This window comes from Morone saxatilis, unplaced genomic scaffold, assembly GCF_004916995.1.
Source record: "Morone saxatilis isolate NCDOM2014 unplaced genomic scaffold, NCSU_SB_2.0 Contig22, whole genome shotgun sequence".
Lineage (NCBI taxonomy): Eukaryota > Metazoa > Chordata > Actinopteri > Moronidae > Morone > Morone saxatilis.
In genome coordinates, this window is record NW_023339785.1 from 4,083,511 (window position 1) to 4,109,930 (window position 26,420).

General features: G+C 42.6%; 4 protein-coding genes across 5 annotated transcripts in view; 3 read left to right on the top strand and 1 right to left on the bottom strand.

Moving 5' to 3' along the window:
- Nucleotides 1-3,656, top strand: part of slc49a3 (solute carrier family 49 member 3) — a 16,926-nt gene extending 13,270 nt beyond the window's left edge. The window contains exons 8-11 of one of the 2 annotated variants that reach the window (XM_035669858.1): nt 35-192; nt 517-620; nt 1,256-1,438; nt 1,736-3,656. In XM_035669858.1, coding sequence (XP_035525751.1) covers nt 35-192; nt 517-620; nt 1,256-1,422 — 429 coding nt within the window. In that variant the 3' untranslated portion in view covers nt 1,423-1,438; nt 1,736-3,656. Of the gene's footprint in view, nt 1-34; nt 193-516; nt 621-1,255 lie in introns of both variants that reach the window. The other variant, XM_035669857.1, reaches the window with a different exon arrangement.
- A 954-nt stretch (nt 3,657-4,610) lies between these two features.
- Nucleotides 4,611-13,021, bottom strand: LOC118333431 (nuclear cap-binding protein subunit 1). Its single transcript, XM_035669058.1, has 23 exons — nt 12,825-13,021; nt 11,786-11,874; nt 11,450-11,550; nt 11,205-11,361; nt 11,016-11,123; nt 10,519-10,640; nt 10,307-10,376; nt 9,876-10,091; nt 9,483-9,580; nt 9,300-9,363; nt 9,082-9,192; nt 8,882-8,946; nt 8,715-8,777; nt 8,528-8,602; nt 8,296-8,399; nt 8,053-8,175; nt 7,580-7,682; nt 6,785-6,878; nt 6,197-6,300; nt 5,961-6,078; nt 5,714-5,854; nt 5,311-5,424; nt 4,611-5,219 (listed from the first exon to the last, which is right to left on the bottom strand). The coding sequence occupies exons 1-23, from the start codon at nt 12,856-12,858 to the stop codon at nt 5,106-5,108; spliced, it is 2,388 nt and encodes a 795-aa protein (XP_035524951.1). The 5' UTR covers nt 12,859-13,021; the 3' UTR covers nt 4,611-5,105.
- A 39-nt stretch (nt 13,022-13,060) lies between these two features.
- LOC118333432 (thiosulfate sulfurtransferase/rhodanese-like domain-containing protein 2) lies at nt 13,061-17,217 on the top strand. The gene is made up of 9 exons (XM_035669059.1): nt 13,061-13,459; nt 14,299-14,585; nt 14,688-14,796; nt 14,950-15,069; nt 15,245-15,350; nt 15,555-15,670; nt 16,004-16,162; nt 16,348-16,486; nt 16,599-17,217. Exons 1-9 carry the CDS (start codon nt 13,322-13,324, stop codon nt 16,826-16,828), a joined length of 1,404 nt encoding a protein of 467 aa, XP_035524952.1. The 5' UTR covers nt 13,061-13,321; the 3' UTR covers nt 16,829-17,217.
- Nucleotides 17,218-17,782: 565 nt separating this feature from the next.
- sec24b (SEC24 homolog B, COPII coat complex component) overlaps nt 17,783-26,420 on the top strand; it is a 22,797-nt gene continuing 14,159 nt past the window's right edge. The window contains exons 1-6 of the mRNA XM_035669060.1: nt 17,783-18,102; nt 18,668-19,321; nt 19,791-19,934; nt 21,322-21,459; nt 25,600-25,683; nt 26,178-26,341. Of these exons, the coding sequence (XP_035524953.1) occupies nt 18,009-18,102; nt 18,668-19,321; nt 19,791-19,934; nt 21,322-21,459; nt 25,600-25,683; nt 26,178-26,341 (1,278 nt within the window). The 5' untranslated portion in view covers nt 17,783-18,008. The remainder of the gene's footprint in view (nt 18,103-18,667; nt 19,322-19,790; nt 19,935-21,321; nt 21,460-25,599; nt 25,684-26,177; nt 26,342-26,420) is intronic.

Genomic DNA, 26,420 nt, shown 5'->3' on the forward strand with positions numbered 1-26,420 from the left:
AGAGCTGTTCTCCTCTCTGCTCTCCTCCTCTCAGGTGGCTCTGATACGGGAGCAGAAAGTCGCCGTGGTCATCATCTGCTCTCTTTTTGGCTTTTTCGGGTTCTCCATTTACCCCGTGGCCCTGGAGCTAGCTGTGGAGTGCTCGTATCCCGTTGGAGAAGCTACAGTAGCCGGACTCATCTTCATAATGGGGTACTACTCTCTGAGCGCAACATACAGCACACACAGTATACAGTACGGCACATTGTTATGACAGAGACTGAACAGGCAGGAGCTGGATTAAGATAAAAACACATTTGAACCCAGATGTTATCCCCACATGTTGGTGTTTCTGCTGAAAGGAAACAGTTTACAGCAGTTTGAATTGAAATGATGCTCTGTCTTTCAGCCAGCACAGCTCAGAATATGTTTAACGTAACAGAAAGTTAAACAAGTAATAAGAAAATGCAAATGAGCTGTTGATTTCTCTCTCTGAAATTCATGTTAGTCTGACTGTTTCCTTGTGATCTGTCTCAGACAGGTCCAGTCCGTTCTCCTCATGATAGTCTTTCAGGCTTTAACCAAACGGATCGCAGACTCTCCTCTGTCCACCTGCGGGAGTGCAGTCCTGAGCTGGAAGGGTAGGTCACACAATGTTAGACCACCGTGAGCGTCTAACTGAGCCAACCTCAGTGAGAACCTGACTCACACTGTTAACTCAGAGATTTCTGGGTATTGAAGTACAAACTATTTTAAAGATTATGTAAGATTTAGTATTCATTGCAATTTGATGATTTTGCAACAAGACACCACAACAAGCCAGCTAATATTCCTGACTAGCTAACAGCCTCTACAGTGCGTTAGGTAGCTCTGTAAATCTCAGAGTGGAAGCAGAGCAGCCAGAGGACATCCAGGGAAACCAGAACATCAACATTTTCTGCATAGAATATGATCCGGAAACCGAAAGCACTGTCAGAGTCGGTGGTGTAGGATTACTGCCAGCCTGCAGCTCAAAGTTGCAACAACCGGTGGACGTCGTGTGAATGTTGGCCTGTCCATCATGGACCTGACTTTAATTTTAACACTGGTGTTGCAAGTGTGCTCTCAAGTTGCCACTAAACCTTTAGAGCTGCTTAATTTGGTTGAAGCTCTTTTTCATCCTTACCCATTCAGTGCAAATGTATAAAACAAATAAACTTAAAGATGTAGCAGCAGTTCTTTAATAACATTATTATTAGTTTCTCTGAGGGTCTATTATGTTCTACGTCTCCCTCAGTGCCCCTGATGCTGATGGCGGGACTAACCACTTTGTTCACGTGCTGCTTCATAATCTTCTTCCACACGCGATACAAACGACTGGAGGCCGAGCAACAGGCGACTTACGGGACCAAACAAAGCAACGGCACGACGACCACTGAGCAAGCTCCGAGTGTGGAGGAGTGAGCTGAGGGAATTATGGGTACAAGCACACAAGCACAGTTTGCTTTGGTGACCTCAAATGTTAGTTTGTTTTAATCAAGACCATATATTCCTGTAACGCGTTGAAATAATGAATAATTTTACACAAAAACTAGTTTGTTGGTAGAAATCTGGTTATTTAGTAAATAGTTTTCTTGCCACTCGTACAAATAGTCCCAGTTGGCTGGGCAGTAGTCCTCTGAACATTCATATACTGATCATGTGTATTGAAATGATGGTTAGATTCTCTCTGCTCTTGAGACAGTTCATTTTTCCCTTCGCTTACCTTGGATTGCAGTAATGGGAGAGAAAATGAAGAGAGCCCAGACACAGAAGCTGTTTCATCATGTGACAACATTCCTTCAAGACACCAAATCCACTTGTGTTCCAGGGTTTTGTAGCAGTCCCCAGGGTTTCTCTCAACAGTCACCAAAGCAAAATCATCAACTGTTGTACGACTCCAAACACAGCAGGCCTCTGAGCTTGTTTATCTTCTGCCACCGTGCAGAACTGTGGATCCTTTCCTCTCAGGGACCAAGAACAAACGTAATGTTTACTGTCGATGCTTCAGACTCTGCTGGTGCTGTCTGAAATAACTCTGTGTATTCTGCCCTACAAAGGCAGTAGAGGTGAAGAAAGGCTGGCTGGGTAAACTATGGAACAGTCGGACAGGATGTAATGCCTTCATCTAACGCTTTTAGACCGATTACTCTGGAACAAACATTAACATAGACCACAGGGAAGAACCAAACACTGTCAAAAGCAAAGGTCTGCTAAGGTAGGCTAGTTACCTTTAAGCAGGTCTAAATGTTGATGTTCAGCAAAACTGACAGATATTAAATACAGGTAAGAGGGAAACAGGTAAATTTAGCTCTATCAGCTAGCTGTGTCGACCTACTTACTAACTAACTAACTTGACTCTCTTGCTTTGACTGGATTTAATATGTTCTCTTTGAAATGATCTGTGGCCTAAAACTAGGTGTTGAGTATTTTGATTCCATTTGTACTTTCTGCTTTTTGGATTTGTAGGGCAGTTTTGTCACACTTCATTGGATTCCCACTCTTTTTGAGAAATCATTTTTTTAGATTTCTTGACAATTCAGGGCAGCACTTGCTAACAGGGGCTCATATAATTTAGCAGTACGTCTGGTATTGACACATTTAACTCCAGTTTTATTCCTTCTTTTTCTATCAATGAATGAGAAACTGCATTCATTTTCAGATTTTTCTGCTGCGTTCTCTCCAGGGAATTGACTACATTTTTACGATTTCTCTCCCACCATAACATTACTTTGGCCACAGCCCATAAGTAACAATTCAAATTAGGTTGATTTTATTTTTCCTATGAGCCTATTCAAAGAAGAAGTAGAAAGTCCTTGTTGCACAGTTAATATTGCTGTGCAGGTTTTTTTTTTTCACTGGGATTTTGTGAGAAGAATTTTAACTTGATGCCAAAAAACCTGCTTTGAAGTGTCGTATCGCAGGTTACCCTACCAACAGTCGAGCTTTAAACTAAATATGTTGACGATCTGAGTTAAAAAAATAAAATGGATTTATTGATTTTTTTTTTACAGGACGTGGGAATTGTGCTCCTCCTCTTGTACTAAAACCACTGTAAAAGAGACTGTTTACTAACCTACTCTGAATAAACTACCTTATATGTAGTTCTCTGCAAGTCTCTGAAAAACTACATTGTAGATTTCAGACTGACTACCTAGAATTGAAACTAAACTGTTTCTTGTTTGTCAACAACTGTCAGTAATAACTGTTGTTGATATGGTAAAAAAAAATACCCCTAATAACAGCATATAATGATGTAATTCATTTGTACAATAAGGGGAACACTGACACATTGTACACCATGTTTAACAGCGTACTGGAGGGGTTTTGCATATTAAAGCCAGCAGATCAGTTCATTTGTTTTCACAATATTCTAATCAAATTTGACTTCTTCCACTAGTCAGGACCAATAATAGTTCTGTTTTTCAAGAGGTAAAAGGAGGTAGTTAAACATTTAGAAAGCTGCAGCACTTGAATGATAAACTGACGATGGAGGACGTGTCTGACCTCACCTGCAGTGCTTTTAGATCCGATCATCTGAGACACATCTGGAACAGGAGGTGTCCATTTTAAGTTCTTCCTCAGTTGAGTGTGATAATGATAGTTTTGTAACGTTTTAATTCCTTAATGTCATTAAAATGTTACCTCAAGTATTCATATTCCTTTTCCCTGAGTCTGATTCTTGTCGGGGGAAGTCTTTAAACAGCAGCTCTTTTTTTCTATTAAGGCAGATGGAAAAGCACAGGTGTAACTCTGTTCCAGCAGTACGTCCTGGCATTTAACCATCATAGTTAATGCTCAAACACCTAAACTGAATGGAGACATTGTGGCACCTTCGCTTTTCCAGCTGGAATTACTACAAATGATCTAAATCTACACATCTGCTGAGAAAAGGGCCCACAGCAAGAACCCTCTGTGAAACACTGCGCCTCTTTAAATACAGACAGAATTCACACATTCCTAAACATGAATTATTTAGTCAAATTAAATTACATACATGTAGATAAAACTGTATGCTCTGGTGTATTAGAACTTAGTACTTGCTACTTTGTACTTCAGGGGGAAACACTGTACTTTAAAGGCTCTGCACATCCACACAGGGTCAATCAAGCTAGAGCTTAGTCAGGAAATGTCAAATATATATTTACAAAAAAAAAATCTAATTTAGTCAGAGCCTGACCTACGGTAGGAGATTTAGTCCTGAATCTGGTGGGCCACGTTGGGTTCAATCGTGTTAGGGACAGAATAAAAGCTCTAAATGAAGCACAGCACTAATAGGGCAATATACGTGTGACCTGTGTGGGTGGGCTGTAGGTGTGCAGGGCTTTAATAGCTACTCGAATGATGCATTACCATTCATTAAAGTATAACAGGTGTAATAAGTACTTAGTATTTCCATCTCCACCAGCTACTGTATTAAAATGCTTACTGGCTAGACTTAAATGTACCACGAGGAGTTTTTAACTGGTTATGAAACAATCTCAATTTAATGCTGATGCCTCTGTATGACCTACATTAACAAACAAGACCATCAGTGAGAAGAGAAGCCATTGCTATATAGTTATTCTGAAGCCTGCCATTGGGTGGTGAAAAAATGACATGACACAAACAAGCAGGCGGATAAAGACTCTGCAGAGTTTTAATTCTTTTCCAATTCCACATAAAACAAATATAAAAAAGTAGAGCGCTCTCTAAATTCAGAATCAATCCGAGCCGACCTGAAATCTCCTCTCCTATGATCCCTTCACTCCTATGCTCCGCCTGGACTCAGACAGTTCGCACGGTTTTAAAAAGACCCATTCATAAGAATACGAGCAGGATGTAAAAATGAACAAAAAGGAAAACTCAAGCAAAAAAAAGACAAAAAAAGGGAACACTACAGCACAGACTATTGTTTGAATTCCTACTCTGAAAGACTCCCTCAGCTGTGGTTGCACAAAACTTCGAATGGCACCAGACACAAACAGAGGTAAATAAAAACAGAACTGTAATGAGGAGATTCTTGATGCAAGAGCTGGTAGTTTCTAATGTGTAGGTTTAGCACAGGTACTGTGTGAACACAAGTACACATTTCATTTGTTAATTCAGCGTGTCGGCGTGCGCGCGTCTCAAAGCTGGAGGGCGCAGAACTGCTGGTACACGGCCAGGATGTGGTGGTCGAGCTCCGCCGTGAACAGCAGGTTCTCCAGGGTTCCCATGTACTGCTGGATGGTCACGTGGTGCTGCGGAGAACCAGGAGAGACATTGGGTCATCGAGAGAACGCGCGCGTCAAACGTGTGCTACCGCAGTGTGTGTGCGTTTGAGCGTTTTACCATGAGGAAGATCTGCTGCAGCCGCTCGATGCAGTTCTTGTACCAGGGCGTGCTGATGTCCACGCTGCCCGTCTCACAGCGAACCAGGTGCTCCGTCAGCAACATGATGAAACGCTGCGGGAGGGAAAGCGGCATTTAAAGCGGTGCAGACAAATGTTAAAGCTGCACTAAAGGGGGCTCATATATGTACTGATGTCTCCGTCTTATTAGCATGAACAATAAAGTTAGAGGATCTGCTCAGAACCACCACAGCCTTCACTGGATGAGCTGGGCTCTGGCAACAGCTGAGGGACGTCCCTGCAAGATTTGCTCGACGGCTTAAACTCAAACAGCCGTAAACATCTAAAAATCCCGGCGTGCTTGTGTGACATTTAGGACTCCCCACCCTGACGGCCTTCAGTACCTGGAAGATGACGAGGAAGAGGTTCTTCTGTTCGCTCTGAGCGGACTCCACCTTCTCCTGTAGCCTCTCGATCTGCTCCTCCAACTGACCCTCCTCGTCCTCGCTGGCCTTGTCCATGTCCTCGTCGTCCCCGCTGTCCCTCTGATGGTTAACAAACGCACACATTAACCCCCGACCAGCTGAATCCGTCTACTGATCACGTCAGGTGCTTTCAACAAATCGTTTATAATGTGGTGGATAAACTTACCCTCTTATGCTGCTGTTTCTCCAGTTTGTCCTTGGCCTCCTCCAACTCCTGCTGGATCTTCTGGACGTGTTTGTCCATCTTTCGGATGGTCGAGTGCAGAATCTCCCAGATGAAAAGTCTAGATAGGGAAAGGAGATTTTTTTTTTATCCAACAGAGGCAGGCGGAGAGAAAACATCCATTTATGCCATCTTCCTCATCTGCCCATGTTAAATGTGTTGGTATTTCACAACCCCACCTGGTGAACTCATGAGCCATGTCCTGAGAGAAGAGCCAGTTAGCGACAGCGGCGCAGTCCACGACCTGTGTCCGGATCATTTTGTCCACCAACACTGCGATCATCTGTAACGCAGTGAAAACGTTAACCACATTTTACTGGATGCAGTAAGGACTCAAAAACTCTAAATAAAATATATTTTATATATAAACATCCACAACTCTCCATCACTGAAAGACAAATGTTTTTTCAGGCTTTAACTTCTTCACATTTTTGTCCCATTTACTGAAACTGTCACTATATCCTGACTATATGAGACAGATAATGTGTGAATAAATCCGGTTCCTCTGGCTCCTCCCAGTGCTCCTAATGGTATTTGCAAGAATCCACCGGGCCTACAAAGAACCAATCAGAGCCGAGAACGATAATTGATTGTTGAGTCTCATGCTCGGGTCCCAAAGCGTCAGTATTTGACGACCTGGGAAATCAACTGTGTTCCTCGGCTCTGATTGGCGGGGGATTTGTGCAGATGTCATTAGGAGCACTAGAACAACACTATTCTTATTAGAGTCTCCTCCTGCAGCTTTAAAGTGTGTTGGTTGTCCGTACCTGCGGGTGATTCTTCCACGCTTCATAAACCACCTTGAGGATGTGCAGCTTCCCCTCGTCGGTGTCTGTCAGGTTCTTCAGGATCTCGTGGAACCTGGAGGAATTGGATGCAGGTGAGTCCAGCAGGTCTGGAGTCATTCGATACAGAACTAGATTGTGTTTATACTGGCTTTTATTATTTTATATTCATTTAGCACTAAATACTGATTTTATTTAGCTGAAGTTAGTTTTTATCTCTGAATAAGATTTTTCATTGAGGGGAATTTATTTTCTTGACTGTGCTACAAAGGCGATTTGTATACTGATGGAAACTGAAACAACCTGCACATTTGCTATTGTGTGTATCTTGCGTTACAATTGTACATTCAAACATACATTTATAATTGATCATCTTTGAATTTTTTATCTTTTATAATTATTTTTTCACTTTAATACCATTTAGCCATGCAGGTGCCTCACTGGCCGGTGTATGATTGAACAGGTTGAGTGTAAATCAGGACAGGATGGAGAAATTATACTTTGTGAACAGAAAAATAACTTAGAATATTACAAAATAATAAGGTTTATATTTATATGTTCTTTCTTCTCTGAATACATTTGCAAATGAACATTTTCCTTTTTTTTATTTCAGACAGTATTGTGATTTCAATAACAAATATATGGACTATATTATATATAACAACAGCTCTACGTTTCTGGACTACAGACCAGGAAGCAGCAGTGTATTTAGGCCAATTGCATTTTGTTTTGTGGGAGAGACATCTGAAAAAAAGATTTCATGGTGGGGGAACTTACTTGCCGAGGGCACTGAAGGAGTGGCTGAAGGATTTGGCAGCCAGATGGAGCAGAGTCTGCAGGAACACGTCGATCTTCAGGGGGTTGAAGCTCTCGCCCTCGTCTGCAAGGAAAAGGAGTGACAGAGAACAAAGTGAGTGAAAATGCTTTAATAAACAGTCTGAAATGATGTTTGGGTAAATCTAAAACCTTGCTGATAACAGCAGAACAGCAGAATGTCATTCTCATTGAAAAGCAGAGAGCTGGAGTTTGAAGGTGAACTGACAGAGGTTGGAGCAGTGAGAGGTAATGACTACAACACAATTTTATATCAAACGTGATAATCGAAGCCAAACGAATGACTGTCAACTCTTATTCCTCTCTAATTGTTGACCTACTTTCACACATAATGCTAAATTTGATTTTTGTATTTTGTCGGGAACAAAGCGGTGATTGGTTCCTCCAAGAAAGAAAAAAACTGAAAAACATCTAACCATCATCGTCCTCTTGGTTGGGGTTGGGCACTTCTTTGAGGACGGTCAGGATCTCCTCGTTGGAGGCGCGGTTCTTGATGGCGTTTCCGACAGTGATGGATACTGGGTAACCCGGTAATGAAGCTGTGAGGGCGGGAGAGACACTGTTAGGAACTCTTGTCTAAACGTATGTGCCGGGTACAGAAAGATCTGTGGAACCATTGGAGGTTGACTCATATAAACATGCATTACAGCTTTGCTTACAAGAGCTCTCATCTGCATATTTGTAGACAAAGATGGGTTCGGCTGGGATGAGTGCTGAGAAGGTTGGAGGGACAATGTCCACTATCCGCTGGTGGTACGAAAGTCTGCAGGGAAAAGAGCAAACGGACGCCTTTCCAGATTAAAGGATCACAGAAAAACCTATTTTCAGGGAGACACGATGGAAAAACACAAAGTAATATTCAACTTCCTCAAGAGGAAATGCATTAAATACCTCATGCACTTCTCCAGAACCTCTTTGACAAACTTGGGCTTGGGTTTATCTAGATCCACGGCCAGGCAGTCAGACCTTTATAGAGGACACACAAGCAAACGGTCTGAACTGTGCAGTTTCTTTCTGGCAATTTAAAACAACAAAAAGCTGCTATTAAAGCCCCTCAGTCCATCACAGATTCACTCACCAGTCGTCCCAGCTCCATCGAAACTGGAAGTTGCTCAGATGGTGAGAAAACCAGTTGATTAGTCTGGAAATAAAAAGGAAGTGGAGACGGGATGACAGTGTTAGATCAGACAGGAACAACTCCAGTTTTTCACTCATGGAGTAAAAGTTAATGTGCAGTTAAAGTACCTGTCTATGCAGGTGGTGTTCATGGTGTCCAGTCTCATGTACAGCATCTCTGTGGCTTGGGCCAGCTAACAGGCAGCTGTTAAGGCAAAGTGTCTTTGAAAGTGGAGACATTTTTTTTTCTCTTTTTGTTTAAACACGCCAGCATAACACCACGAACCCTCAAAACCAGGTTCTGCATCGACACACGCAATAAAGGATACCACTTGCGGCAAGGAGCCCGGCTGCAGTTTGCAGAGCTCAATGAGCAGCGTGGTGTACATGACGTCGATGTGAGGCGGAGAGGGCAGCTGGAAGAGTTCTCCAAAGATCACCTGGAAAAAAGAAAATAAGAAAGGTAGATAAATAGTTTTACCCAGCCTTTCATTTTAATGTAACAATTGTTATTTCTCAGCATTTGGCTTGTCAAAAACATGTATACCTCCACAATGTGATAGTTGAGTGGAATCTTGTTTTTCCCTGGATAGCTAAGTAACTGGGCAGCACTAAAAGGTAAAAAAAAAAAGAGAATAAAAATCAGAAATGTTTAAACATTTAATTTGGGATTCACACAAAAAAAAAAAGATAAAAAAAAATAAATTGAAAAAAAGTGCTTGTGACCCACCATGTTTTCCTCTCTTTCCAGTGAGTGTTGATGATACAGTGCAGGTTTTCTTCTATGACAAATCTCTCCACGGAATGGCTGCCGGGCATAACGGGACCCTGAGGATAAAGAGGACAAAAGTTTGTGGACACCGCACAACAGGAAATAATAGGGGGAAAACAATGCAAAAAATCATTTATTTCATCATTTTAAGATGCTTGTGTGGACTATTGAGCTTTGAATAAAGCTGTAGTCTACGGGCTGTATCCACTCCACAGGGTTAATAGGTCTTCAGTATCAACATTGTCTCTACATTAGATTATACGTTTCACACCTAAACCATGAATGTTTACAACCACAGAGTGCAGATCAGTAACATATTGAAGTGCTTTTCAAAGCCAAGCTGTAACGTACCTCTGGGGCATCGGTGTAGTCAAACATGCGGAAGACGACCCGAGGCATGGGGTACTGGGCGTCGGGCATGTGGCCCGGTGGGGTGAAGGGGGGCAGGTTGTGCTGCAGGGCCTCGCAGAGCACGCTGTCAAAGGCGATGTATGGGCGAAGGATGTGGCGCTCCTGCCAGCGGTCTTTCTTTAGCTTCTGAATCTGGGCCCAAAGGCAGTCCAGGTACTGAGTGAAGGACGGGGAGAGAGGGAGTCCGATTTTAAACACACTGAAAGCGTCTGTAACGGCCACCACAGGTCTTTTACAATCAGATAGGTCAAAGCTAAATATGCATAAAAGGGTGGGTTCTTGCAAAGTCTACATTTGAATATCTTGCAACAAGCTGTTCAGGTAGGCAAGACCACAGACAATGAAGACCACTTCAACAATGCAGCCCTCACCTCCTCTTGTGGGTGGGGCTTCTCCGCTGTCCACACCTGCAGCATGGGGACGTGTGTCTTTACTCGCCCCCTGGAAATAAAGGAGAAGAGCTGACTGATTAAAAAACAAACAGCTGAGAGGGGCGACTAAAACACTGAACAAATAACAAGAATGTTAGCAAAAAGAGGAACAGCTAAAGACAGGAGCTGAGACAAATGAGCAGACATCTTACTTAAGGTATCCTTCGATCTGGCTGAGAAGTCGGTCCATCTCAACATCCTTCTTCTCGTAAAGCTCCTTACCGACCCAGGGCAGGCAGGACAACACCACGTACACAAACCAGTCCGACCGAACCTGAGCACACACACAAGTGCTCTTTTTCATTTTCACCCAAATGTAAAGTTAGCTGAAGACAAGGTTTGTCTTGCACATCTGCATTTTACACTAAACTCCTTTTCATTTTCAACTCTAATCAACATTTAGAGGATTTAGAAAGTGAAACATATTTCTGCGATGAAAACAAAACTTTCTAGTTCTATTGCAGTTGGCCTCGTTAACTTTTATTTATAATTTGAATTTTTGCACATTTTCCTCTTTTAACCTACATTTCAGCCCTATCCTTCACTGCTGCAGTGGCTGGATTTAATACTACTAAGTCAAGTTCATGGACCCCGTTATTACTTTAGCATAGTAAACAAAAAGATCACTCCGCCTCAGCCTTCCACCCACCTGTGGCACGTCTTCCTCTTGAGTAACACTGACAAAGTTTTCGAACATGGCCACCATTGAAGGAGCGGCGATCACATGGCAGTTGACCAAGTCGGACAGAAAACGCACCTACAAAAGGAGAGGACATGGTGTTAAAAAGAAAGAAAGTTGTAAGCACAATTGTAGCTGCTAATGAAGAAATGAGCTCACCAAGTAAACCGCTTCATTGTACAAGTTGTTTTTCAACGTCTCCTTCAGTTGTCTGATCATGGCCTCCACAAACTCGCCCCCAAAGTTGTAGTTCCTGGCATTCAGGAGGCCGACTAAAGTCGTGTACACAGTCAGCTTCTCAGGCAGGAGGCGGGCGCTGTCGACAGAAAGACGACTCGTGTGAAAAAAACGCAAAGGCGGCGATCAGGTCAACGGTAAAAGAGGGAGAACTCGTGTGAACTTACACAGCACATAAAATACGCAGGATTTTGTTTTTGTAGTTTGGAAGGTCGGCCTCCAACACGCCTGCGAGGCCCTCCAGGTTGCTCTCCAGGGACGATGTACTCTGTAAACAATAAAGAAGCTATTTGAAACTGATTCAACTAAAGATAGCCTGCACTGAGGGTAGGGGGCCATGTAGAATTGGCATAACAACTTAATGTAAAGCACTTCGCTGTTAAGTCAGTGAAGCCATGCTTTGCTTTTCTGTCGTTGCTATACTGAACACCTTGGATGCCTATAGAGGTACAGATGGATGCTATTTGGATCAGAGTGAGACAGAGAAGGAATTAACTCTTTACCTTCTCTCCCACGCGACATATCAGCGACTCCAGACGGTCTTCAATTTCAATGGGCTCCGATGTTCTCCTCCTTTTGTGTGCCTGACCTCCTGGAAGGGTAAACGAGGGGAAATAATTAGAGTGGGATGAGAAACATTAGCTGAGAGAAAAACTGGAGGGCAGCCTAACACAGAATGAACACATGGCATTTGTATAGTAGTAGCCCAGTTTTATCATTTTAAAATCAGTCTCTCCATCAAACCTAACTACATATGAAGAGTTAACCAAAAGATAATTAACAAGAGAATGCTATTGAGCTTGATTTTGAATATAGTTTTTCTATCTGTCTCTTTTGAGGCCTCCACATCTCTAGAAGTACAATCCTAAACTGTTGGAATATCCCTTTAATGAAATAGCCAGTATGGTGATGATGAAGCCATTTATATATATAAATATATATTTATATATACACCTTGAGAAGTTGCATACACAGTGAATAGTGTAACAGTTCACACAGCAGTCACACTGACTCTACCGACATGTGTAAATGTGTCTGAACCATCCATTAAAACGAACAACCCTCATTATTACACTGTAGCTGCAGCTAACAGGTTCATTTCACTCAGCAGTAGCTCATCGTTAGCTCAATGTAGCTACACTGTTTCACGGTGGGTTTCCGCTTTAAGTGCTCATTAATAAGTACATTTGAACCAGCCTTACAACCGTGGATCACAATGAACATCACTGTATAATGAGAGCCACCCCACGGTAACAGGGGCTGACCAGCGGACAGCGGGTCATTCTCCCGCTGCTTGCACACTTCGCTCAACCTGCTCGCTTTCTGACAGCGAAAAACAAACACCAACTCATTAAAGTGTTTAGCGCTTTTTTTGGATAACGTTGACAAGACAAACCCCCGTCCTCTACACTATCGTATCAGTCAGCATTGTGTGAGTGCGACAGCAGCAGATTACCGCTACCGTAAACACGCTACCATTAGCTGCGCCACCGGACCGTTAGCCTAACGTGAACTACCGTCACAGCTGCAGCCGCCACTCACCGTCATTCTCGTCGCTGTGTCGTCTCCTGGACATGTTTCACTCGCTATTAATGTAAGGTTATAAGGTAGTTCGACCAGGGAGTGAATATGGACAGAGTAATAAGGGGGCTACACAAGCTTCTAGATCATTCAGCTTGGCCGCTACTAGTGCAGAAAAATAATAGCGGTCGGATTCAAGTGAAGCACATCCGGGGCAGTCGGGGGTCAACCGGAAGGTGCTCCCTCTCTTTTCTCCCGATGTTCACTGCTGGGTTTTCTGCTGCACGTTTGGTGATAGTTGGATGTGTAAAATGTATAAATTATTACGTTTAAGGCTATATATTTAATATTTACCAAGATTAGGTCAACAGCGGATGTCCTAACATGTATTACTCATACATGCTCAAACCACAAAGCGGAAGAAGCTTCTTTTAAATGTTAAGAATTGTTAAACTTAGCTAAAGACTGGTTGCCTGCTAACTTAGTTAAATATATTTTAAAAGCTGTTAAAAAAAAAGATGGCAGCGGATAATACACCTTGCTCGGAGTTCGTGGACTGGGAACTTGACGCTTCGACATCTAACATTAACGGCCTAAAACAGGAGAAACAACTGTGTGCCTCACAGAGAAGGTACTACAGCTTCTGCAGGAGGAAGGTGAGTGACAGCACATAAATATAATGTTATGTGGCCATATTTTACTGCATGTAAAGATACCAGATTAATTAACACAGCTGAGTGTGTACAGGTACAGTAACAAAGAATTCAGAACTTTATAACACATTTAATAGTCAGGAATAGCTCAAGTCAAGCGTACTGTAATTCAGCTTTCATCGAAAACTTCAAAACTTCGAAATTTAAGGGATTGTTATCTAAAATGTTTGTGTATGTAATTGCATTATGTAAAAATATCTGCTGGTATATTGTCATTGGATTTTTTAAAAACTCAAATATCAATATTATGTTGTCAAAAACATCAGTATCTGTAGGGCCTATATAACAAAACTTAATGACCTGTACTGTTGCATTTGTTTATCTAAGCTCAGTGGTTCCCAACCTGGGAGTCAGGACCCACCAAGGGGCCACAAGACATAACTAAGTGACTAATAGAGTAATAAACAAGAAAAAAAGAATTCTGCTACCCAAAACTATGTTTATTTTTCAGATGTTTCCCAAATCTTTGCTTTGTTTTCCTGTGAATTCCTACGTAGAGTTATGTAATTTTCAATCTTAATGAAAAAAAAATCTAAGAAGGCAACATCACTCCTTGATTGAACTGCTCTCAACTCATAGACAAATAACCTTTTGATGAGGGTCGCAAGTAAACATGGCTTTCTATTAGGAGTCATAAACAACAAAGGATGAGAACTATTATGTAGTCTGTGCAGTTTTTATTATTTGAACACATTTGACAACACATTTTTTATTTGAAAAAAGATTTGATTTGATTTTGACTTTGCCTTATTAAAAGCACTTCATGCTTATTCTTTCCACAGTCATTTGGGGCCTTTGTGGCGTCCAAGAGGGCCGGCTGTCAAGAGGAAGGAGGCTCATCTTGGTGCTGCTGTGGCCAGACCTTCAAGGAACACTCTACCATTCACAAACATGTGGCCAGGTCTCATGATACTGAAATACGGCAGCTCACACAGGTCACATATGAGCGTTTGTTAAGCCAGCTGGAAGAGGAACCTGAAACGCAGCCGAATGGGCGCGAGGCAGAGCCAGTGGACATTTCTGCATGGATACCTGAGACTGGTCACATCTCTGAGGAACAACTCCAGAAGTAATGGTCAAACTCTATCCACTCATTTGAGCTTGGAATTTGATTTTTATTTCAGATTTGTTAGTAGACACTGATGTCGCTCATTGTAATTGTTCTTTTCAGGGGTCCAGGGAAGGTTCTCCTATACTATCACTACTGTCAAGTGGAGGATCCACATGCCATCTGTGCTTGGCAGAAAGCTTTGTGTGAGAAGCTCCACTTAACTGGCAAGGTAAATAAATGATCTTATCCTGCCTTCAGCTGAGAGACTGCAGAATGTTCACAATGGGGACAGACTTTGAAACATGTTTCTAAAATTGTAAAAAGGAACGGTTGACTTATTTTTTCCTGTCCCCTTAAAGAATATCACAATCATCTTCTTCAGGTGAGGGTGGCGACTGAGGGCATCAACGGGACAGTGGGTGGCACCAACATGGCCACTGACGTTTACATCGAGGCAATGTGTTCACATCCTCTCTACAAGATGGATAAGGAGGATTTTAAGGTCAGCATCTCCCGTTGGTTGATATGTACAGGCTCAGGGTTCCACTGGTTGGCCACAGCATGAGTATGTTTTCTGAGAAATAACTGATGTTGATGACATAATGTCAAAAATAATTAAATCATCATTCATTCTAGTGCCTATTAAAGTGTTTGTCCCTGTATTTGTGTGTGGTCAGACAAGTGATGGCGGCGCAGAGTGTTTTACAGACCTGAGGGTCGGGGTCTATAAGGAAATCGTCCCAATGGGCGTGGATCCTGATGTCATTTCCTACAGACTGGCAGGTATAGTTTGTGGAAACAACAATACTACTGCCACTACCAGCAGTGCTATTGCCTATAACTGCATTTTTCAGTTTATTGTATTTTTTTGTTTGTAAATGAATTTCATTATTAATTTATTTTGATATGTTTCCTGTAAGAGGTTCTGTTGTGTAAACAGCTGATTTTGAAGTTGGTCATGTTAGTTACATCAGTTTTTCCTTACAGGAGTTCATCTGGAGCCAGAGGAGTTTCATAAAGAAGTGGAGGCTCTTTTGGCTGAAGGGGATTTGTGCAATGACACCATCCTCCTGGACTGCCGTAATTTTTATGAGAGTAAAATTGTAAGTACTATATGGACTTGCACAGATTTTAAAGGCTATATTAAATCCTTGGTTTATTTAACCCTCTTTGTGTTACACCAGCTGCCTTAAGAACCAGAACAGAGGTACCACTGGTACTGAAGTGGAGTTTTGACCATCTTTGTATTGAGTAGAAGATGATAGTATTTTCTGTTGAACTGTTGATTTAAATGTCCTTGAGGAAGCTGTTGAATTCCTGCTAGCTTCACTGGTGTTTTTGCAGTTTCTTTACTGTCAGTTTCCACACATTTGTCATAATCAGACAAGACACGAGCCGCATTGCAATGTTTGATTGTGATTATCTTTTTCCTCCAGGGGCAATTTACTCGCTGTCTGGCCCCAAACATCCGTAAGTTCAGCTACTTCCCGGACTACGTGGACCAGAACCTTGAACTGTTCAGGGACAAGAAGGTCTTGATGTACTGCACAGGAGGGATCCGCTGTGAGCGCGGCTCCGCCTACCTCCGCTCCAAAGTAAGTTGACTTGTCTCAAACGTTAACTTATTGAGTGTTAAGCAGCTTATGGAACTGGCTTTGTCCTGCAGTAACTCACGAGGGGGAACTGTTTAGTTACTGTCTGCCTGTAGCCTTGCACCAGCTGTTACTGAAAGCAAATTGTTAATGAAAGTGCAACATCATTTTTCCTGCCCCACCTGTAGGATGTGTGCAAAGAGGTTTACCAGCTGAAAGGTGGAATCCACAAGTATCTGGAGCGATTCCCAGAGGGCTTCTATCGAGGGAAACTTTTTGTGTTCGATGAGCGCTACGCCATCTCCTCCAACGACGACGTCATCTCAGGTTAGTGTGTGCACAAAGCACGTAATCAGCAGGTTGAATAGTAGAAGGAAAGCATTAATAAACACTAAGATTTAGTTGTTGTCTAATTATATAATTGTGTGTCTCTGTTCAGACTGCAGGTACTGCCGCTGTCCCTGGGATCAGTATGAGCTCTGTTCCACCCAGTCCTGCTGTCAGCTGGTTCTGTCCTGTCCCAGCTGCAGACAGGACGGACACACGGCCTGCTGCCCCACCTGCCAGACCAAAGGACAGGCTCACAGCGAGGCTTACCCCGCCGTTCCACGTCCCAGAGAGGAGTGCGAGTGTACTGGTGGACGTCCCAGAATCCCTCAGGATGTTTAGTGACAGAGAGGTTAATGCTGCCTGTCCTGGGATATTAATCAGAAAAAAACTTGGATTTGTGGAAGGTGTTCAGTATATTTTAAAGTCATTCAGCTTTTTATATGATTGTTGAGGATTAAGTCAGATTTACTGTATTCTTAAGAGAGGGTCCTTAATGAATCTGCTATAACATGATAAAACGGTTTATTCATCTTTTATTGACAAAATGTAAGAATATATCAGAATGAATGAGTTTTATTATATTTTATAATTTTGTGAAACTGTAATGCCTCATCAGTAATGAAAGCTCAGTTTCACGAGATACGAACTTGAGTGTGTGCTTGTTTGTGTAAAAAAATGGGATTTTATCTTTTTTTTCCAAATCGTTTATGAAATGCTTTGGAAATGATTGTCGTTCATTTTGTATTAGTCCCAAAAGGTAATGCTTTCACAGACAACTTTAAATTGAACTAAGTTACAAACAGTGCCTTACATGGCTCGAAACAGAATTAAACATTTCAGGACGCACTAGGGGGACAGAAAAAGAGCTAAAATCATATATAAGTGAGGTGAAATAAAAAAGAATAAACTACCCCCATCAGTAAAAATAAATACTAACAATAAAACTGTTAAACATATTGCAAAATGAACCACTGGGGCAAATAATTTAAACAGGTAAAAATAAGAATAAAGAAAGAAAATAGCCATATTGATATCAGGCAACAGGCTACAAACTGTTACGTAGCATATACTTTACAATATCTTAGGCCATAAACGTTATTTGAGCATTGTACAAATATCTTTGCGAATACACATGTGCAGAAAACAAAGACAATAGGTTGTAATGAGACTTGCTGTATAGAGATATAGATATCTATAGTGTATGTAACATAATCTGTATATGAACCTGTTTTAAATGAAGTAACACAATTGGTACATTCAGTAAATGAACTTGCATAGAGACCCCACTAGAGGGAGTGACAGGACCACAGCCAGGGGTGCGTTAAGCTGCTCAACATCCCGACTGGAAGCTTCAGCTCACAGCCGAGCGGACCTGGCCAGGCTGCCCGGGTCTTCACTGACCAGCAGCAGCAGCCTCTCTGCCGCAGTTCTGTCCTGAAACCAGGCTTTTGGGTCGGTGCAGCTCATGTGTATTTACCCGCCCGTGTGACTGTGGGCATAAGGACGGGAGGACCGAGCGATGTCTTCGCCGGGTTTTACAAACCTGAACAGCTCCGTCAGCTACAGCCAGAACTCGACGCCGAACGGTGGATCTGCGCCCCCCTACCACAATGGTAAAGCAGGCCGGATGGTGCGACCCGCAGCGGCTCCACAGCGTTAGCATGCCAGCCCTCTGCTGTGTCCGTTAGTTCGTCCACCGCTCACTGTTGTCTGTGTCTTTGTGCCACTGTCCTCTGGCGGTAATTATAAAAGCAACATGAAGTATGAAGTAGAGTGTTTGAGCTAAAGGTAAGCTGCTAACACCAGCTAACTGAAGAGCTAACAGGCATTGAGGACGAGAGGCTAACACTTAGCACCAACGCTAACGTAAAGCAGCGATATAAGAGCTGTGTAACAGATTGCGCACCAGCATTTTATAATGTCCGCGTTATGTTGAAGTTCTGATAAACAAGCAGTCGATTAAATGTACAGAGAAATGGTGAACTTTGTATAGTTTATTGTGCTGTGCTGTCAGGTAACGAGGTATTAACCTCCCTGCTGATGGAGCTCGCTGTTCGCAGCTAATGATTCCCTCTTGATCTGTGAGCTCTCTCCTACTGCCTTCTCGGTAGAAGTAGAACAGACATATTTGACACTGAGCTCACTGAACATGCACTTTACCCCCCCCTCTGTTTCCAGGTCCAGCACAGACATACCAACCCATGTATCCACCTACAGGCTGCTACGGAGCCCCACCTCAACAGCAGAGCCACCCCACCACCCCTGCCCACTCCACCACCCCTGCTCCCCACAAAGCACCCATTACGAACAGTGCCCACAGTGCGAACTACTACCAGAGCAACCATCAGCAGCAGCATCCCCATCACCTCCCTCAGCCTCATGTAGCACCCTCCCAATACAGCGCTCCCTCGAGCTCTGTGCCTCCGTCTCAGCCATATCCCACCCTCCACTCTTCAGTACCACCGCCATCAAATGCCCAGTACAACCAGCAGCAGCATCCACCGTATGCCACCCCAGGGTCCTACTATGGACAGCAGTCGTACCACTCTCCGCAGCAGCAGCAGCCCAGTTTGGTGCCTGCGCCCGCTGGCGGCCCTGGAGCTCCCCTCTACCCAATTGTTTCGTACCCGTCTGCACCTGGAAGTAGTCAGTACGGCACCCTGAGTTCCTCCCAGAGCACCTCTGCTCCCGGGGTCCCGCCCACCCAGATGGGTGCACCTCTCCATCAGTACAGCACCTCTCGGCCAGCCCCCGCAACAGCGGTGCAGCCTGGGTACAGCGTGGCTCCAACCAGTCAGCTTGGGCCGACAGTTAACGGTCAAGGAAGCACAGGTATGTGTGAGCAGTTGATCTGCTGTTGATGTATGTCGAGGCTGGTATTGGTCAATATCCACTGTAAAAGTGTCAGTCCAATACTTTGCTGCCAACTGTTGGGTGGTTTTGAACTGTGTGTTTGTTTTTGGTGTCACTTGTAGCTTTCAGAGTTTGTGTCATAGTTTTCTCCGTCCAATAGCTTTAAAAAGGCACGTTGTGTAAACTGTTACACAACCCTCAAGACAAGACAAGACAAGAGTTTGTATGAGCTAGTATAGGTATGAAAAGTCATCAAAAACACACTGGTACACACGTAAAACCCCAAACGAAGCATTCAGAATTCCTAGGAAGTTAGTTGTAGAGTTGAAGCCAGCAGTCAAAAGTCTTTGAGTGCTTTTACTGCTGTTTGTAGTTCTTGCAGTCAGATCTTTGCTTACGCAGACTTTCATTCTCCTGTTTGTTTGTCGTTTTTCTTTCCAAATCCCAGTCCACCATCACTATGACCAAAGCCAGCAGGCCTCTCTGAGCTATGACTCCTACGGCGCAGTCACTCACAGCGGCGGTGACGCAGACCGACCGCCCTCAGGAACGCCCTCCACTTCTGTCCATTCCTCGCCAGGCCACCACCAAGGTAACAGAGATTAACATTTGCATTATTTTATTCAAAGCTCTGACCAAACACACAAAAAGATCAATCAGACTTGTCACTGCTCCTCAGTGCTGCTTGTGGTGATGAAGGGCAGCATGTAAAGTTAGGTTAGAAATGTTTCAACATGTTCTTTACTTTGGTGTTCTAACATAAGATCGTTATAGGAGAAACGACAGCTCGTGGTTTAGCTGTGGTCTGGTTTTTGCGTATTCTGGTGCAGATTCTTCAACGCGCCTGTGTTTAGAGGTACAGTTTGAAATCCTGCTCTAAATTGACAGTGCAAGAAGTGTTTGTGAATGGTTTACATGTTCACAGCTGCACTTTGGAAATGTACCACACGTCATCCGTTTCACAAACACACACACACAGTCAAATGTGCAGGTGTGAGTATCGATACAAATGTGAGGGTTTCAGTTTGGAACTGCTGGTTCATTTTGCCTGTGACCTGTGGATTTCTCCACTGACAGCTCAGCAGGTTCAGACCAAAGGACTCTTGCACCTGCATTTAATCATACTTTGAGTTGCAAAAACCAGTTGACTCGGAAGCTTTGCATAGTTTCACTACAAAAAAAAAAGCACATCTCTCTGAGGGCCGACAACCACAACATTTTTGTAGATTTGTCACTCTCTGGCTGGTAAAATGTGCGCTTAAATCATTTTCCTCTGTCGCAGGGATATTAGCCTCAGGCAAGAGAAAACATGTTACACAACAGCAAGAGAAAAACAGGACCGATAAAGGACACACCTCTCTTCTAGGCATCTATTAAAAGGCATGGTGTGTTGTTGCGAGCATTTAAAGGGGTTAAGCTGTTTTAAATAAAGTAATCTGATTATTTCCAGCTGTAACGGGGATGATTGTGGTTATTGTGGCCAGTTATTGTGATTTAATTGAAATATGTTGTGATGCCAGTGAAAACAACTTTGGGAGAAGTGAAGTCCTGCGGGCATTAACATATCTGAAGGTGCTCCATTAAGTTTGACACTCCAAGAGATGTTTTATACCTACTTACATTGTGTGCACGTTTTAAGTTGCTAGTGGCCTCTAAAATGTTTCTGGTTTCATATGCAGACGTCGATATAGAGTTACACTGTGTCGCCATCTCTCAGCGCCTCTTTCAGTGCTGCTGGAGGGTCTCTGACTCTCTAAAGACAAAGCAAAGATCATCAGTACAGCTTTTATCTGACACAGTGATGAAACCACCAGCTGTGTTTATCAATGAATGTAACAATTTGGTTCATTGCTGTAACACACACTTACACACACACACACCACATGGAGTTTTCCTACTGGCCACCGTCGCCGCCCTGTCTTCTGTCAATCACCCAGACGGTTTTCTTTTGTACCTTCCCCACTCCCCCCTTCCAACAGGCGTGCAGTATGGATATGTTGCTAATAGTGGAGCTAGCTCTGCCTCTGCCTCTGCCACCACCTCTGGCCCGGCCGCAGCCCCCTTGTCATCCAGCTCTGAGGAGGATGATGATGATGAGGAGGAGGATGAGGAAGCAGGTCTGCTTTAGCATTTTCCTCCCCATAACCCTCTTTTAATACCCCTTCTTCCATCCCCATACACTCCTTCATCTGTGTCCTAAACCTTCCCACACCTGTAAACGTTTTGTAACCCTTTAAAAGAAAACTTCACCCATCATTTTTACCATTGGTGCGTTTCCATCCCCCTCCCATACAGCTTCCTCCTTTGTGTCTGATGGCCGTCTGTCACTTCTGCTCCACCTGCAGTAACAACCTGCTTAATCAGTTTGCCGCTTATCATTCCTACCTTCCCCTTTCTAATAAGCTCATCAGATTCTTTCCTCTCCTTCCCGCTGCCTCCTCATCAGCTTTCCAAAGTTCACCCAATGCTCACTGTCTTTCTCCCTCACACTCATCAGTACTGGCACTGAATCATCTGTAAAATCAGTGTATACTCTGCTCTGTTGCTCCCATCACCGAAAACTGACATGAAATCTTGTCTCTGTTAAAGGTAAGTGGGTTAGCATTGTGGTTTATCTCTTAAAGCGTCTGCCAGGTTCTGTGTGTCTTCATTGTCATGCAGTGGAAGGAGTCATCCTTCCATGCTGTCTACCTCTTTCACTCAGTAGCCTTTGGGATATGAAGATCCCTCTGTAGTGCACCTCCAATTACCAGCAGGCAGTCCTACTGTGGTTGCTGATGGAAAGAAAAATCAATAAGTGACTTCTGCTTGGCTTACAGCTCTAGAGCTTGGGTAGTAGTGCACCTCATGGCCATGGATGACGCATTAGGAGTTATTATATGATTCTGAGCTCATATTCAAGTGATTCTTCCCCCGAATAGATCAAATCTTTAAGGATAAACTTAACTCTTGGCTATGATTAAGAGAGATCTAAGTGTTCTTTGTGGGAAAAGTTCATTCTTAAATATGTGGACTACATAACACTGCACTGTACTGAGCTCATCAGTCTCATGCATATGTGTGTTATGTACCACTCAGGTGTTCTGCTGATGACTATCCCTTTAGGAGCTGTGTCATCAGCCAGAGGTTAACAAGTTTTTAAATATAGTCATTCCCCTGCCACCAGGTCCAGGCTCTCTGTCTCTGTGTTTGCAAACTTGCGTGCTCCCCATGAGAGAATAGGCTTTTTGTCTGTACAGTTAGCACTTATTTACACATCTCTTTATAAAAGCAGAATCTTGGTTTAGCTTTCAGCTTTTCCCCAATCCAGTCCTCCCCGGACTGTCTCACAGGTTGTCTGCTGCAACAAAATACCCAGCTGTTGATTTCTGGATGCCTGGTAGCTGAATCAGAATTGTGGTCTTAATAAGAACATTTGCCCAAGTTGATACATATCACTCTATGGCAAATGTATCTAATAAGTTAAATACAATAAATAATCACTCTAGAAATACTCGTCTAAAGCCAAAGTGACTGAAATTATTTCTTGACTGAACAGCACAAATCCCATTGAATCCGATCTTTTCAATTCTGATTCGAGGCACTTTCATTTGTGGTCCAAACAAGATACAGGTCTGATTTTTATTTCTTTATTTAATTTTCTTTGCAGTGTGAAGAGTCACATCAGAATTTGTGTGACTTTTATGTTCATCAGGAATGTGACTTTTCACACTGGAATCTGATATAGGCCACATTTAAATTATAATAGTAAAAATCACAAAAAAAAAAAAATAATAATCTGATCATCAGAGTTCAGTTAGTTGCAGTCTGCAGCTTCCCTGTCGGAGGCCTCTAAATCCTACACATTGGTCCTTTTAATGGGCAACAATCAGAGGTTAATGTGAAGCTAGGAAGTGGGCCTTGAGTTAATATTGTTTTCGTTAAATTACATTTTAGGCATTAGTCCTTTAGGGTTCAGAATATATGAAATCTTTCTTCCTAGCTTTGAGTGACTTAAATCAAGTGAAAAGAACAAGGAAGAGGAAACCCATATTGGTAACAAAATAAACATAGGTTATATAAATTGATATTTAACATTGGTTATAAATATGTCTATTTCAAGTAACAATTATTAATATTTCAGAAATTAAATCAGAAAATAGTGAAAAGTACCTGTCAAAGTTTCCAAGGCAACATTTTCAGGTTTTGTCTGACCAGCTGTCCCAAACCCAAAGAGATGATAATAAAACACAGGAAGCAGAAAATCATTGAACCTTTGAATGTATGGCATCTTTGCTAGTAAAAATGCTTAATATAATTCTAATAGTTCTGTGTTTCATTCAAGTCACACGCTGTATTTTGCTTTGTTTTGTTTTTGCTTTGTCTTCTTGTGTCCTCTTTTCCAAACCTGCTGAGTCACCCTGCCACTAGTGCCAAAATGATGAGCATCGTCTCAAGATGTACTTGTTGTCATGGCAGTGCTGTAGCAATCACATCATCTCAGTCAAGCACATGTTGCATCTTGTAGCACACACTGTAGTGGGTTGTATGTGTGAGGACATGTAGCTTCCCCCCTGTTAACACTGATTGTAGGTAATGTGATCAGTGTCAGTTGTAACAGATTAGAAGGGGGACACTGTTGACCACAGTATGTCAGGCCTTTTAATTAGGCAACAGCCTGAGGGGACAGTACAGTGGACTTGACTAAAAGTCTTAGTAGTGTTAGAAAGGAAAGAGAAAACCATTCTGAATAATCTACCGTTTCGTTTTGCATTTACAACCCCTGGGTAGCATGCCCTTTATTAACTTATAAGGTGAGAGAACAGAGAAGAGGTGTCAGAAGAATCTTGGAAGAGGAAGGAGGAAGAGGGCTAAGCTGTCCTGGTGTCCTCCTCCTCCACAGCAGATAATCCAGTAGTCTGCTGGTCCGATTTTAGTCGGAGATAATTGGATCCCGTCCCGTCCAATGAGCTCTCTGCCAGAGGCCTGTCGTGTCTTGGTTTGCTGCTGTTGATCCCTCCTTTCTGCCCACATGGATTAATGTGTTCATTCAAATATTCTGCCCTTGTAATCCTTTTGGAAAACCCATTCATTATTGGACATAAGAGGAGAAAGAGTGGCTGCAGTGGACCATATTGCGATGCATCTGCCAAGACTTTTGTTAAGATTAGTTTTTGCCTTCATTTGATAGAGTACAGTAGAGAATCAGACTGGAAGTGTGACCATAGAGAGAGTGGGAGGACAGACCAGGATGCTGTGGGTATATGGTATCTTAGACAAATTGGCCACCATGATGCTCCATCTAAAAGACCTGTTTTAGTGCTGTTTATACACCGATAGATGTGCCTCATCAATTGTTTGCCCCTTATCTTCCTGTGGGTTGTTGGGCCTTCACATAAATGTATGAAATCACTAACTAAAGGTAAAAACTCTGAATCATGTTGAGGGAACGCAGGTGAAAAGAACAACATTTTCTCGCTCATAAACAAAAGCTGTTTTCTTTAAATAACATTTTAAGAACCTTCGTTGTTTACCTCGACTGTTGTCCTCTTTGCCACCTTTTGCTGGATAATTGCTACATTTAGTGGCATTTTTATAAGAAAGTTATAAATGTAAGAAAATAAGAAAATGTGTGTGTGAGAGAGAGAGAGAATATAATAACAGCCATTCTGTAGCCATCATATAATCTTTATCTTTTGCTATTCTCATGTTTCTATGCTCCATATTTGCCCTCTGTTCCTGCTATGTTTTCTGTCCTCAGTGCTCTCCACCAAACATTTGTATGCTAGCTTTTTCAAGACTTAAGTGCATCCTTTCATCATGTTCTCTTGCCTGTATTCACTCATCTCTCTTTCTCTCTCTGTGGCCTGAGGGAGTCCAAACACCACACTCTTCATGGCCAAACATGAAAAAAAGCTACTCTTCATCCCCTTTCATGTTTAGTTCTTTCCCTCTATTTTCTCTTCTCTCGTGTTTCTATATTGATCCTCCTTCGTTTGTTTTTATGGACTGTATTTACAGTTGCTGTCCTTCAGTCTCTTAGGCCTTCCCTCTTTTTAATCTTCCCATTTTATCTTTTAACCTTTATTTCCTGTTTTGTTTCTTTTGTTGTACTTTGTTCTTTTGTCCTTTGTTGAGCTTGTTATTTTGCCATCCCATTGGGTCTTTGTTGAACTATATTATTTCCATTTTTCCTTTACTCTCAATTAGTCTTTCCTTTTTTTTAGTTCAGTTTTTAATTCTTTCTGTGTCTCACCCCTTCTCTCTGCTTTTCCCAGGTGGTGACACTTCCTCTTCCTCGACTGGCAGTGCCTCTCCGGTGCCCAACAGCTATGATTCCCTGGAAGGGGGAAACTATCCAGGTATGTTTGATCACATGTTGTATTTTAGTCCATGATTATAGAAGCCCCCCAGCATAGTCAGCTTACTCGAGTGGTCATCAAACATCTCTCTGGGAGATACAGAGAAGAAGTTGAAGTTAACAGGCTGATAGGAAGTGGGTGGCTAAAATAAACAATGCAGATCATAACAAACTAATTATATCTAGACTCATGACCAATAATGTTTTTCTACTTCGAAATAAAAACACGATGGAGCAAGTTTAACAAGTAGATTTTAGAGAGATGCTATCTTTCTGCAGTGAAAGGATGATGAGATGCACTTCTCAAATTATGTAAAAGCTTTTGATGACACACACACACACACTTACTTCCCAACTCAATATCATATTTCCAAAGTGCACCTAGCAGCCTCACTGATCTTTTCAATGTCGTCGTCATGTTAAAACATTGAAAACCACCTGTCTTCCCCACATGCATCAGATTTATTTAATGCCTTAAAACTCTCTCTTGCCCAGATTCCATGGCGCCTTCCAACGACATGACCAATCAGGCTGCGCCCTATGGTGGCTATGGTTACCCCAGCATGCAGCCAGCCTATCAGCAGGGACCGGCCTCCCACACAGACTCTTCTCCCTCTCATGACCTGTACGGCCAGTCAAGTTACCAGCAGTACTCCCAGGTGAGGCTGCAGCTCCACAGCTCACTTATTTTGTAGTTTTATGTTATTGTCAATGCCAATATATTTCTCATTTGCAACC

Excerpts from the sequence above, each read along its gene's own strand:
- LOC118333431 (XM_035669058.1), bottom strand. The coding sequence starts at position 12,858 with ATGTCCAGGAGACGACACAGCGACGAGAATGACG. Across the intron at positions 11,362-11,449 it reads CTGCGTATTTTATGTGCTGT|CGCCCGCCTCCTGCCTGAGA; the intron begins GTAAGTTCACAC and ends TTCTGTCGACAG. Across the intron at positions 10,092-10,306 it reads AGCCCCACCCACAAGAGGAG|TACCTGGACTGCCTTTGGGC; the intron begins GTGAGGGCTGCA and ends TCCTTCACTCAG.
- LOC118333432 (XM_035669059.1), top strand. The coding sequence starts at position 13,322 with ATGGCAGCGGATAATACACCTTGCTCGGAGTTCGTGGACTGGGAACTT. Across the intron at positions 14,586-14,687 it reads TCTGAGGAACAACTCCAGAA|GGGTCCAGGGAAGGTTCTCC; the intron begins GTAATGGTCAAA and ends TGTTCTTTTCAG. Across the intron at positions 15,671-16,003 it reads ATTTTTATGAGAGTAAAATT|GGGCAATTTACTCGCTGTCT; the intron begins GTAAGTACTATA and ends TTTTTCCTCCAG.